The 15409-nt window shown below is 35.2% G+C and overlaps 1 protein-coding gene across 1 annotated transcript in view; it reads right to left on the bottom strand.

Annotated features, from left to right (window-relative positions):
- LOC128554536 (uncharacterized) overlaps nucleotides 1-8095 on the bottom strand; it is a gene marked incomplete at its 5' end in the record, with an annotated part of 75271 nt that extends 67176 nt beyond the window's left edge. The window contains 1 exon segment of the mRNA XM_053535810.1: nucleotides 7892-8095. Coding sequence (XP_053391785.1) covers nucleotides 7892-8095 — 204 coding nt within the window.
- Nucleotides 8096-15409: the final 7314 nt, after the last annotated feature.

Raw genomic sequence — 15409 nt, 5'->3', positions numbered from 1 at the left:
TTATGGTGTTTCACCATTATGAGTTTTATTATGCTTTTAATCACATGAAAATTAAAATATATGGAAAGCAGTGCTTCTAATGCATGTAGAGATATGTTAGAACTTGTTATCATAAAACTGCTACACACAATACAACACAAAAATACATCAACAATAAAAGGTATTTAGCCTGAATCAGATTTTATTCTACATTTAAATTGTACTAGACATTATAAAAAATAATATACAACAGTAAATAGTTTCTATTGCCAAGTCATATACAGCTTGTTTAGTATACATTGTAAAAAAGTTTGGTCCGAGAACGGATCCATGTGGGACACTGTATGTCATTTGCACTGGTTTTGACAATTGGCTATCTATGGTCACAGTTTGGTAGCGGTCGCTCAGATATAAATTTATCCATTCGTCGAGTGGTTTCCCAGCGATACCAAAGTGGTCATGAAGGCGATGCAATAGTGTCTTGTGGTCGATGGTATCGAAAGCAGCTGATAAGTCAAGCATCACTAACATTGTTTCATCATTTTAGTCAAGGGAGTTGAGGATGTCATTTTGAACGTTCAGTAATGCAGTCTCAGTGGAATGAAATTTTCTGTATGCAGACTGGTGCTCTTCGTGGAGACTGTTCAAAGACAAGTGGCTTTCCAAACGAGCATCGACTACCTTTTCAAGTATTTTAGACACGTACGGTAAATTAGAGACAGGTCTATAGTTCTTCAGAACATTTGCATCTAGATCTGACTTTTTGATGAGTGGTCTGATCAACGAACTTTTGAAGGATTTCGGTACATATGCTTTCTCCAAAGAATAACTGATTATTTTAGTGAGAGATGACAGCAGTTCTTCTAAGCATTCTTTCAAAAGCCATGTCGGAAGTGGATCTAGCTCACACGACTTACTTGCAGATTTTGAAATAACTTTTTTTCACTTCATCCTGTGAGACTGGAGTAAATTTAACAAGTTTATTTATTTGCGTGTTCGAACTTTCCTCGATGGTAACCGCACCAGTTTGTAATTCTGTTTCTGACCTAATTTTATTTCTTATTCCATCAATTTTATCGATGAAAAAATCGCTGAAATTTTGCGCTAGTTCTTTGGAAGAAGAAGATGTTGGCAGCATGGTCACCTCGTCCCTACCAAGAAGATTCTTTGTCACTTTGAATAAAGTTGTCTGATCGCGTCCGCATGACTCTATCTTTTCAGAATAGAAGTTAACACGTGTTTGTTTCAGCAGTTTATTCACTGAAGCACAGTGATTTCTGTATATCTTGTGATCTACTGTCATATTTGTTTTTCTCCGTTTACGTTCAAGATTTTGTTTCAAATGTTTGGCTTCGTGTAGTTCTTCATTATACCATGGACAAGTTGGTCTTAGCACTATTGTTTTAGTAAGCCAAGGGGCATGCTGGTCAAAGAGTAATATCAAACTGTTGTTTAATGATTCTGCGTGCTCGTCAACATCAGAAATTAACGTGTTGATATCAAGGATCTCCAAAGATTTAATTTCGTTTTTAAATGATTTAATGCCGATGGATCTCAACTTTCGGAAGGTCACAGATTTCCTTATTGGAGCAGGTTTTTCTGCTTTAATATGAAATATCACAGCGAAATGGTCACGTGATATTTTCCCATCAGAATCAGATAGACCTGGGTCAGTAACTTCTATATTTGCTATAATATTTTCAGTGTCTCTTGTGATAAGAACATCCAAAGTATCACCAGCAACATGTGTTGGCTCTCGAACATGTTGCCTCTTCATACCAAATGTTTCTAGACAACTGCTGAACTTGGAAGTGTCACGAATCATAGGTATGCCTAGATGAAAGTTTAAGTCGCCAACAATAACTATTGGCTTGTCAATGGTTGCATATTTTGAAAGAAACAGAGGCCATTCATCCTGAAGGAATTCATTAGTACTGAAACCGTTCTTTTGTGATGGTGATGGTCTGTATACGACTGTCGCAAGGAGTTTTTATTAAATGTTACAATCAATGTGCTCAAATGTGGAGAAGTGTCCATCACCAGAAGATGTCAGCATTTTAAATTCTATATTGGACTTATAAATAATAGCGACTCCACCTCGAAGGATTTTCCGAGGACGAGGGACTTGCTTCATGTGATACCCGTCAGGAACAAGCTCACTACTGCATGTTTTTCCACGGTATTGTCAAGCCATGTCTCAGTAATGGCAACAACGTCGAAATCGTTCGAAAGGATAAAATCACAAAGAGGTATTGTTTCGTTTTCAACAGATCTTGGGTTTATAGAACATACTTTTAGTGTTTTCTGACCTTTTGTTACTGATTGTCCAATATTGTATAAAGTTGATTTTTCATATTTAGTCCGTTTTGATACGTATTCACTCATCATTGCTTTAGGTAAAAAACATGTACAAAATGTCACAATATATAAACTTTTGCTTTTAAAATTCAAATTTCTCAAAAAGCACACAATGAATCTAAGAAGTAAACACAAAATCACAATCCCAGTTATTTTCTGCTTACAACTTCCAAATGTCAATACTCTACATAAAGCAGAAACACCTGAAAACAATCAAAACTCAGGAGCTAAGAAATATGCAGCCTACACCTGGCGCAATAGCATAACGGTATGTAACACATTGAAAACTAGAGCAGAAAAATACAGCTTTGGAAAGGTAAGTGACACGCAAACAAACGCGGAGTTAATACTTATTAATAGGACAATTGTGCACAACCTCTTACACGTCCCCTACCCCAATCCCCGACCAACACAGGTCCATGTTGCAAAGTTTCAAAATGGTAAAGAAATTACCACATGTATGTTAAATATATCAAAATGAAACCTACAGAATCTCATACGCATGTAAACAAAAGAGTTCTAAGAGAAACAGTGCTAAGGCTTCGAAGAAATATGTTGGAAGACTAGTGCCAACGCAAGTTTTCTTCTGATGCTTTTACGTTAGAGTTTCACCTGGCGGGGATAACTTTTATTTACACTGTCTTGTGCCTTTGGAACATGGTGGGGATAACAGTGAGGTTAGGTGCACCATAAACTGGTTTAAACTCCCCAAGTGTTGGTTTTGCCACTGACCGTTCCTAGGCGCCCCACTGTGTTCCTGTGTTTTATTGTTTTGTCCATGAGTGCGTGTGTGTGTGTGTGTGTGTGTGTGTGTGTGTGTGTGGTGCGAGTGTTGTTCGTCTGTGCCTTTGGGGAGGCTGTATTTTTTTTGAAACGTTGCTTTCCCTGTTGTATATGTTTCCTTGTTGTTAAGAACTAGCTATCGTTGGGGCTTTCGCTCATTCCATCAGATACAATCTTTTAAAAAAACAACTGAAATAGCACTGCATTGCAAACATGCGGTCTATATAAAACAGCTGGCTCATAAACTGTTTTAATAAACGTTTAGTTATTTCACGGAATGCAAGCGATAATTTGCCGATACCTCGAGTCTTCCAAAAAGTGTAAATACCATCAGCATAGAAGTTCATTCCGTCAGGTCAGCGCAATAGGGAGAGCACAGATCTACGGATCGTGAGGTCGTGTTTTCAATTCCCCGATGGAATGGCGTATACTTTATTTTATAAAAGATACTGTGTCTGATATCATTAGTTCCCCACCTCACTGATTCGTGTAGAGAAGTTGAAAGTTACTAGCTTGAACAGGTACGTACTGGAACAGAATCCCACAACAGCGGTTAGGTTAACTGCACACAGGCACCAGACCGAAGGTGAAATTTGATATGTTGTATCCTACCCATATGTATAAAAGTATAATAAACCTGGTTATAACGTAAATATACTATCCCATTTCAATCACACATTTTACAGTTCGACCTAAAAGTACTATGCGTATTGAAGAATGTATGGATACCTTATCTTCTACGGCAATATGCTTTCGTCGATTCGCCGTAAAATCCAAATGTCTCACTCTCTTTATCTTCAATAGTACATTAGTCAGTTTTTTCTTCTTAATATATCTTATCACAGAAACTCTCTGGGATTTTTAGGTTTCGCCAACGATATAGAAAATATTGTCCGAATACATTGTTTTAAATAATTGTTTACCTACATTTTATTTCATTAAGTAAAATAGAGAAAAGTAGAAACTTCACAATACTTTGTTGGTTGATATATCCTCCAAAAGTTGTACTGCTTTCGGTGTATATATATATAATTGTTTTCAATGTCAAAATATATCAAAATGTACATACAAATATTTCGAAATACGAGAAAACTAAACGAAGCGACTTTAAAACGTTTCCACAGTATATACAGATATAATTTACATTCCATGATCAAAGATGGTTTTGGTTTTGTCATATGTATTACAGTCAATACCTACATTTAGATTAAGACAAAAAATTCTGTTTATAGCTGAATAAATTGAGTATATGTGCTATACACGCACGTCTTAGAATTGGCTTTGGATTGAAAGGTAGTCTCTGTATTGTTACCTGTTTGATATTTGTCTTTGTTTTGTCTGTGTTTGTTAGTTGGATGTGGCTGTGCGTTTACCTTTGGTACATGAATGTCTGCTCTACTGTGGTTTACGTTGTAGTGTAACTGTGATTAAAGAACGTAGCATTCCCTTTGTATATTCATCCCTGTTCTACTTTCCCCTTCAACTACCTCCCCCACCCTTATCTCCCTTTTATACCCCTAACAACTTCCACCCCTTCTATCTATATTTGGCATAAATTTATATGTACTTGTTAGATTTTTTGAAGCAACCCGTTTGTAATATTATTTCCATTACAGCTTCTTTTTGTTGTGGACCTACTTTGCAAATGCGTGGCTCTGAGGCTGTGTTTGGTGCGCTATGCTTCCGAGAAATCTACCTTTACCTATTATCTTTTACATTTCCTGTAAGACTTAAAAAGGTAATAAAAACAAAACTATTCATCTAAGCTCCTCCTCCCCCACCCCCGACCCCATTTCGCCCCTTACCAGTTCCTTCCCCTTTTATCAATATTTAGCTTATATTAATATGTACTTGTTGGATATTTGAATCAACCCGTCTGAAATATTTTTCTATTACAGGTTCCTTTTGCTGTGGGCCTACTATGTAAATGCATGGATCTGGTACTGTGTTTTGGTGCTCTGTGCTTCCGAGAAATCTACCCTTACCTATTACCTTTTTCATGTATTTCTGATCCATTACACAACAGACACTTATCACAAATATTTACTGGGATATATGATACTATCAACTGTCAGCAAGAAACATTTCAAAAAACAATGTTAACTCTTAGTTACGAGAGTCTGTTACTTTTGAAAATGTATAACATATGACTGTGTAGGTCCGTTCCTTATAAAAGTCGTAGAACTACTTGAAGAGTATTGAGCTGTAAGTTGTCATACATAAAGCACTACCATTATATTATAAACGCACTGCGTTTGTATAACAAACACCTAATCAAAATATCGACAACCCTGTTACTTAAAAGTATATGTTTTCTATAGTGACGAGTTATATAATTTCTATGCGACTTGTATGCCTCCTAGAATTGTTTTTCTTTAATAACCTGTGTGTCTAAACGCTAAATCATTGCGTTTAAAGTAAACCAACATTCTGTCAGGTGCGCATACTAGAGCTGGAAAAGTCACAATATGACCTAAATAGTTTAGAAGCCCAACAAAATATAAAAATATCTAAATACAGTGAAGCATATATCTTTATGGTTTTGTAGGTATTTATATGCATGTGTACCATTATGACTGTTTAATTTGAATATGATTTATTATTATTATTATTATTATTTTACGTATTGTTGTCCGTGATGTCTTGATACCACGGTTTTGTAATGCATCTATAATGAACTTTAGCCAGCAGGAATTAATGCAGGGAAGATCTTTTCTTATATTATTATTAACCAGGCAGGAAACAGTTATATTGCACCTAGTTTTCTCTCCGTTTCAACGATAAGCATTTGTACCACATGACCACCCAGTACATTTCTGTACATGATAAAATACATTCCGCGTTGAATAATGTTACATTCCGGTCCTTTTAGACCATGAAGAACATTCTATGGGAAAATCATAACTTTCATTACATTTTCACGAACAGAAAGTTTTCTACAATGTAGAATTTAGTGAAATTTCCCAAAACTGTTAATAAACATATGGTCTATAAAGTGGTGAAATAAAATGTATATGTCCGTGTGCTTATTTTTGAGATATTTGACCATGATTAAATGAACCGCACTTTTCACGCTAATTTTAAGACAATTTTTGAATATTTTAATGTGTCCGATGTTTTAATATCTTATTTTAACTTTAGAGAAACAGTAACAGTACCATTGTAACAATTTTATTTACAGGTTGCTATTGTTTTATAAAATAATTATCATTTCTGAAGACCGAATCCAGGCTTTATTCTACGTTTTCCGGATCCGGATAAATGACGTTACGCCATCACTTTCGGTTTATCAAACGTGCAGAACTACTTTAAAATTGGCTACGGACAGAGTCAGGTTACCGAATAATTTACAGGCAGAAAGTCAAATTGACCAAGGTGAAGCCAAGGTCAATATCACTTTCTTCTTGTAATTATCATATCGCAGTGTATGGTTCATTAGTCAAGAAGTGTTTTATTTTACGGCACGGCACTGTTATCTTTGTATTCAAATTAAATTTTATCAATAATTTTATTGTTACTAGTTGTTCTGCGTTTTATAAGTCAACAATTAATTATTTAGTATATGTTTCTTTATAAAAATACCTATGCTTTGTGAAGGCAATACATACTGATGAAAAAAAAACAATAAACACTGTTTGAACCTATCCGTGATACATAGGTCAAAACAGCCAGGTAGATACATGTTATATCAATTTACTTCACATACTGTATAAGTAATGGTATCACAACATTTCTTAAAATGGTTAGTTAAAAGCATTTATTCATTTATTATTTAAATGGAGATGATTTCTTGTGTACATGTATAATGCATGCAAATTTAACATTTTAAACTCTAAGATTGCAAACTTTTAAATCGTATATTAGAAATTCGTCAAGTCTACATAATTATAATGACGCAAGGAAATTTACTTCTTTTGTACCTCTAAAGAAGGTAATGCGGAAAGCAATGGATGTTTCAAATTTTGAATGCCCGGTGTAATTGTCATAAGTCTTTGAAATGTAAGAAAAATATCCCTGGAGTCAGGAAGTGCTGCATTGACCCTTATATCTGTCTTTCGTCGCTGTTCACCGATATGTATTTGAGCCTCAAATACTAGAGTTCACTGGGTTTTTTTCTCTACCGGTTAATCTGTGTTTTAGTCTGCATACCCGAGTTTTTACATCAATTTTGACAAACATGTTGACAATAACAAAGGGTACACGCGTGTTATGATTGAAGGAATTTAATTGATTGCTGGATTTGTTTTCAATTCAATATAATTGTACAATGACTTTGAAAACATGACGTGCGATCGTTACTATAAGCGATAAGGTCAATTGTAGTAAATCTATATCACGCGGTCACTGGTTTAGGTTCTGTGGTTAAGAAATTGACATGGAAAAAAAATGCTACAAGTTGGAATGCAATTAGTATCTTCTTGTCAAGTATCTTTTCTGATAAGTTTCCTTTTCCCCAGTAAGTCTATACAATGTAAACGAAGTGGTGATGATGCGTTATGGCGATGACGATAATGAATTATCTTAATGTTAATTAATTATGTTGTTCCTTAAAAGATAAAAATGATGATGAGTGGTGATATTTGATGATAACTTATACTGATGATAACGATGATAAATATGTTATAATGATAATGTTGAAAATGATAGATGATGATGATGACTGCTAATGGGTGGAGGTTATGAAGATAATAAATTTGTCAGTGTGAAAAGAATAAATGACGATCAATCATTGGTGTTTATTCGAAAGTCATATTATAATTTAAATACAGACCTTCGTCCCTGCTGTAAATGATAATCGACTTGATCGAAATTTTTTGGCTTAAATCAAGCCTCCACCATGAAAGCTGAGAATTTTCCGTTCCACTGCAGCAGTGACATGTACCAGGATCTGGACCAACACGTCCGTCAATGGCACGATTTGCCGTCCAGTTATGAGCCACAGAAGACATCTGTGTATTAACTTGACCTTTCAGTTGCAGCAATATATTTCCGACTGGAAATAAATATACAGTTGCTTTTAAGCATCAATTAGGTAATCTTTTGCGATTTACTATTCATAATGCAGTGTTCAATTTACTTTAGAACTTCGTTTGATTGAGCGAACAACAGTTTTGGTTGTTCGATACTTGTTTGTTTATGCGCATTTGTTTACAAAGTCAGGAAATATCCGGTTAGCTCAAATGGCCGGTAACAAATAAAATTTTTCCTATTCCTGTTCAAACATTTTATTGCATGCTAACGTATGACCATTTATTCGTTTATTAATCAACGAGCTGATGCTCCTGTTAAAACTGTCAGGGAAATCATTCTCCGCGGCCGGATATCTCTATTCATGGCATTGTGCTCTACCTAAAATGATTATTTTTTAGAAGCGCAGGCATATGTTCTACTTTTGGACGTAAGTAGGGTAAACATCACGATGAAATAGAACAGAAAGAGCCTGGTCAAACATTCCTATGAAATATTGTCTAGAGAAGAATCTGACAAAATGAACATATTTTAACATACGTATGAAAAATGCTGAATCACGTCACCAAATGCAACCTCTTGACATACACTGAAGAAAATTGCATTGACCTTGTATTTAAAATGTCTCCGAAACAAAATCTGCTGTAATAAATTGAGATAAACAGAACAACGGGGTATGTCGTACCGTTAGTAAAAAGTCTAAATTATCTTAGTAATACAGGGAATGATGAACAAGTGAAAGGAAAGCAACACGTTCCCAAACATGGTTTCCTTTGGAACTGCTGGCCTTGAAAAACGGAACCGAGTCTAAAAGAAACACACACAAATCACCAAGTATCTGATCTGCAAAAATGTTTATGTCACTGGCAAATGATGTTCTCACTCTGCATCAAATAGGACAATAATAAAATGTAATTGTTTTGGAAGCAAGCATAGCAATAGCAGACTTAGTTTGATTGAGCTTGTTCCTAAGAGGTAATGAAATGTTGAACACCCCTCACGTCCCTGGCACCAACATAAGTTGATTTGTCCGCTAACGATACACTAATACTTCATGATCATTAAGGAACGGCAAATATTACATCACAAAGACCAAATTTACTCAAGAGCACTCCAGAATGTACAAATGGTAATGTCACTTGTTTAAAACGGCGGGTCTCCAAGTAATGCATCTATTGAAGGAAATCCTAACAGAAAAGCAAAGAAATATCTATACATAAGAACATCCACACAGCATCAAGTTAGAGAATGTGTCTAGTGAACAAGTAACAAAATCATATAACAGAGGTATCCCGTAAAGGAAGGTAAATAAAAACATACCAGCTTTTAGAGACGTGAGTATAAAATCAAATTTCAATAACTGCGTTATCTAAGGAACAAAGGTTCAACATTAACACTTGCACAGATCGTTACCCTAACTGCGGTTAAAGCAAACATGAGAGAGAGAGCATAAAAACCCTTTTAAATGCATAAACTGCGAACACTTTTGATATTGTTTCAAAGACTAATGTGAGAGAGATTTAAAATGGCCAAAATCTTCTCTAGACCAATTGTAATTGAAGAACCTCTCCTATTTTTTAAAGAAGACACAGTTGTTGTTTTAACATCAACAGCAGTTATTAAAATGTTCTCCTTACAAGTGTTTAAATTAGTTTAGTCAAACAAAACTTTATAATGAAGGAGTCTTGCAGAGAATCGTGTAAAAACAAAGCAATTCACGTGCTGTTAATACATGGGTTTTATTTTTAAATTCTTTTCTAGAGATGTATTTGTATTAAGGCGATGATTGACATCTGGAATCTTGTTTCTTCTATAATAACATCTTTTTATAGCATAAAAGATGCAAATTTTTCCATGGTATGTTTTGCTGTATCAGTTACCAAACTCGAACGCATTGTCCTGTCCCCTACATAGTTATAACAATATGCATAATTGTGTATTTCGTATCATGTTCAAGATCACTGTATCATGTTACCTTTATTACAAGCAGGATCTTGCCAGCCGGCTTCACAATATCCAATATAGCAGACTCCACTTATAGGATGGCATGTCGAATTGTCGAAACAGTGACATTCTTGAGAACAATTTGGACCAAATGTCCTGTACTGGCACTCTGAAAAAATTCATTATTTGAGACTAACAATATACAATGCGTATCTTATATTAAGTAGCTTATCTTTAGATATTAACATTAAAGTTAGAAAATCCTAATCAAATGTTTAGACTGGCTATATGTAAAACTGATCTACAATAATTATTTATCTCAAACTGGCCTACGTATGTAGATCCGCATGCACAATTAAATATTATGCAGTAACAGCAAGTTATTAAAAGCTCCTGGAGCCTCCGTGGCCAAGTTGTTAAGGTTGTTGACTTCAAATTACTCGCCCCTCAGCGCTGTTTGTTCGGGCTCCACTCAGGGCTTTAAATGGTTAAGGAAACCACACAGCTTGCTTAAGGAGGATCGGCGATACTACCCAAATGAGAACCCTCTATGAAATAAGGTACAAAGGGGTATGCAATAGAGGTCTTGCATCAAGGATGAAAGTCACTATAGGATCTATAATTATGTTGGTTTAGTACGACACTTAATATATAAAAAAAGAAATGAAAAATTAAAAACTCTATTTCAGTTGTTGAACAAGTTCATACTGTGGTTAATCGTACATTTGTAAAATGTGTACTATTTTAACCTTACACAATACTGTTTACATACATGCTAATCAGTAACTCCAATTGTTCAATTTTAGTCAAGATATGAAATTCGAACGTGACAAATTTGAAAATCATTTCATGACGTAAAGGACAACTATATATGTAATAAGGAGGTTATCATTCGATCTTCTCCCTGTAGCTTTATAGAAGAAGTTCACCGATCAACACTTGCAGAACAGAGCAAACAACGTCTCATAATATTAGCATGCGCGACATTGCAGGAATGGATAACGCATGCTTTTTATTTTTATTTTTTTATGCAATAAAATCATTCTGCAGAATTCCGAGGGATTTTGAAAATGTTACAACTCGAAATGAATATGCGCTTACGCTATTCTAGCATAAAACGCGTAAAACCAAACAAATGAATATATTGTCCCTCAACGTCATTAAAATTTCATGAATTGCCATGGAATGTCAAGGTTGTGTTTTCAAATTGACCTTTCTTTTTGAATTATCCGTGTTGGTGCCGTAATACGTTTACGCCTAGCCACGGAACGCACATATATTAAAAGGTGCTAAAATAACACGTGAGAGCGAAAATCTCTGTTGACACATGTCTTCTCTCCTGTTAAAACATCCTCGAAAAGTGACAAAAACATCAGTTTATGCTAGAATGTCAAGGAGCAAACTTTTATAAATCTGAGTATACCGATTTATAAAACGACTTAATTAGATACAGAAAATGCATTAAATGATAAATGCAAGTGCTAATCAGCCAATCAGCGGAAGTACAGGAAAAATGAACTGGTAAGTATAATATATTTAAACGTTAACACAAAACAATCTCTTAATACATTAATATAATACCATTGGGTCAATTGCTAAACAATAAGTGAATGTTACAACATCGAGAAAATGTATCATGTAAATGTGCACTGTGTAGTTTACTTGTGTACCAATATATGAACATTTTGCGTAATTATCAAAAAGTATCAACAGTATTAGTGAAATGAAATAAGTTTGACATGCTAATGTTCAGTACACATTTTCTGGTGATAATAATGTACAAGTCTTATTATAAATGGTTATGAATATGTTTGTGCAATCAAAAGGTACTATTACTTTGATGGCGTTTAAATTGCTTCCTTAAAATCTCTAAGTACGCTCAATATCAATCAAATGTTACCTTCACTACAGGAAGAACCTTGCCAGCCGGCTTCACAATATTCATTTTGACAGGTTCCACTTATTTGGTTACATGCCGATTTGTCAAAACAATGACAAATATTAGAACAATTTGGGCCAAATGTCCTATCCGGACAGTCTGAAAAAAATACATTTAATTAATTGCAACACTACATAAAAAAATGCCAGTAGTAAGTTTGGATGTCATCAATAATATTAAAGGCACTTTGTTACGTAATAAACAGATATAATTTCATTATCTGCTGTTGCTTAATAACAGAAACTAGAAGTTCAAGATTTTCCAAACGTAAAAATGGAGGAAACATCACAGAGATTTAGGTTAAGAACAAAATCGTTATACATACATAACTAATTATACAAATGTGATAGTACCGATTTATAAAAATGCTTAACAGAATGCAAAATAAAAAGAGATTGCAGAGAAGAGGTGTTTACAAAGTGCTCTATCTTTATTTCTTCTCCAACTTTGCTGACATTTGAACATATGATAGATAAGAACCTATTTAATTCGAATACAAATTACAGATTTGTTAACCTTATTCACCGTTTCCTAGGCAACGCCACTAACTACAACTAAAACGCCAAAAAGTCATTATGACGCTGTCATATCACATTACATTAACAACACAACTCTTGATATCCGAAGTTTCCCGCATTAGAGTGCATTTTTTAACTTGCGTAAAACGTTCGTATAATATTCTGACGAAGTAGGACACTGAAGTATGATGAACCGATCCGTATCAAAGAGCTCCGTAATTTTCAAAACTAGTGTGTCTCAGCGTTACTGTCTTCTGACGTCTGAGCCACGAGTCGTCAGCGGTACTCTCCTGAACTTGATGACGCTCGTTCCACTGATAAAATGTTTTTTATCCTAACCATTACGCAGCTCAGCATTTCTCTCTCTCTCTCTCTCTCTCTCTCTCTCTCTCTCTCTCTCTCTCTCTATCTCTCTCTCTCTCTCTTTCCTTATTTTTATTCCAAACGAATTGGAATTGTCTATGTGCCTGCCAAAAATATTAATGATGGCCCAGTTATAATCTGACGTCATTGGCGTAACCCTTAGATTTCATGTAAATATTCACGCAATGACAAATTTTATCAAAAGAAAATATGATATTGACATTTCAACTAGAAGTGTATACTGAACACTTAGATCAAGTGTTAAAAAGTGAATGAAAAATAATTGTTGATATCAATTAATTAACGTTGCCATTCGAAATAGTGAACTGTGCGGGCACAAGACAAAAATAAAACAGGAAATAACTAAGACAAAAATGAAACAGGAAATAACCAAGAGTCATTAGTGCTGTAGTTATCGTTCCTGCACTTTTGTAGTCACCTATCTATATTCAAAGTTTAAAAAAACAATTCCTTTTCAGATTCCGCTCCAGACATGTAAACACTTTTTAGACGGATTGTCGAAGGCAATTCCGTCCGGTAGAATCACAATAATATACGAATTTCAGCTATCGATTCTTTTGATAACTACATGTACCACAGATTTCACACTCCAACGAAATAAAATACTTTTCTATGGAAGCGTCCTGGTGCCAGCAGAGAGATTTAAATTTGTCTTACGTACGACTTACTATCTCCTACGTAGGAGTTAGTATCTCCTACGTAGTACCTAGTATCTCCTACATAGGACTTAGTATCTCCTACGTAGGACATAGTATCTCCTATGTAGGAGTTAGTATCTCCTACGTAGGACTTACTATCTCCTACGTAGGACATAGTATCTCCTACGTAGGACATAGTATCTCCTACGTAGGACTTAGTATCTCCTACGTAGGACATAGTATCTCCTACGTAGGACATAGTATCTCCTACGTAGGACTTAGTATCTCCTACGTAGTACTTAATATCTCCTACGTAGGACATAGTATCTCCTACGTAGGACATATTAAGTACTACGTAGGAGTTAGTATCTCCTACGTAGGACTTAGTATCTCCTACGTAGGAGTTAGTATCTCCTACGTAGGACTTAGTAACTCGTACGTATGTCACTGACTAAAAGACTCTCCAGCATGCGCAGTGGAACAATATACTCGTGTGTACTATTATTTAGTAAGGAAACGTGTGTAATTTAAAACTACACGGCATGGATGACTTTATAAAAACATATTTTGCATCTGGTATGAAATACCGTGAAATATTACTTTGTCTTGAAAAAATAAATGGGTTTAAAGTTTCTTTACGAAGCCTTAAACGGATATTGTCACGTATGAAGTTATTTAGACGCATAAATAAAAGTGATGAACTTAGTGTTGTTCTCTATGTCATGGAAAATGTAATGACATCCAGCAAACAACTTGGATACAAGATGATGCATCAGAAACTCCTTCGAGAGGAATATGTTTTACACAGGAAACAGTTTGCCTGATGATGCATATTTGTGACAAAGAAGGTATTGAACAGAGAAGGAGAACTCGTCTTCAACGTCGGATGTACCTGAATCTTGGACCTAATTATTTATGGCATATCGACGGGTATGATAAATTGAAACTGTACGGGCTGTGTATCAACGGAGCTATCGATGGATTTTCTCGTTTCATAATATGGCTTGAGGTGCACAAAACAAACAGCTATCCTAAGATAATTGCTGGTCATTTTATGAATGCTGTGAAACATTTGCAAGGCTGTCCAACGCGTGCTAGGTCAGATTATGGCACCCAGAATGTTTACATCAGACAGATGGTCATTTTTCTTAGGGGTCAGAGAGACGAACATTTAACAAACAGCTGTTTTTTACAAGGATCAAGTAACCATAATCAAAGAATTGAGCGTTGGTGGGGTATACTTAGAAATGAAAATGTTCAGTACTGGATAGATTTTTTCACAATGCTGAAAAGTACTGGTGATTTCAACGGAAGCTTCCTTGATAAGGCTGTTCTGCAGTTTTGTTTCATGGACTTAATTCAGGTACGTCTATATTTTTTCATATAAAACATATGGCAGATTTCTGACCTTTCTACACGGATTTTCGATTATATCGTTCATCGTATAACTCGTTCATCGTATGTTACTTTATATAGAAACAGATTTTGCTCTACATGTATGTAGATTAATTATTTACTGGTCGTGTTAAAATATATAATTTAGTGACCAGGCACAGGCACCAGTATCGGACCCGGGACAAAAACATGGCATTATTTTCATCCTTAACGAGTTCAAAATGAAAAATATGTAGTGAAATATGAGCCCTTCAAAAGATACATATGTCTACTGAAGGCCAGAATCTCGAGAATCGAGCCTGCGAGCAATGGGTTCACTTCCCAGGCCGTTGTGAAAAAAAAAATCTCTAGACAAACTACCTATCACTGTTTCCAGTATACATTTAGCTACAAAATGAGACCAACCCCAAGTATCTAGCCCTTCCCGTTCATGAAATATCTATCAGGAAACGAATGCCTTCCTTCTGAAAGTCCCTGGTAGATAAAGATGCGGCACAAAGAAT

This window comes from Mercenaria mercenaria, unplaced genomic scaffold (genome assembly GCF_021730395.1).
Source record: "Mercenaria mercenaria strain notata unplaced genomic scaffold, MADL_Memer_1 contig_5100, whole genome shotgun sequence".
Classification (NCBI taxonomy): Eukaryota; Metazoa; Mollusca; class Bivalvia; order Venerida; family Veneridae; genus Mercenaria; species Mercenaria mercenaria.
The sequence above is the reverse complement of the archived record's forward strand: the minus strand, read 5'-3'. Positions and strand labels throughout refer to the sequence as shown.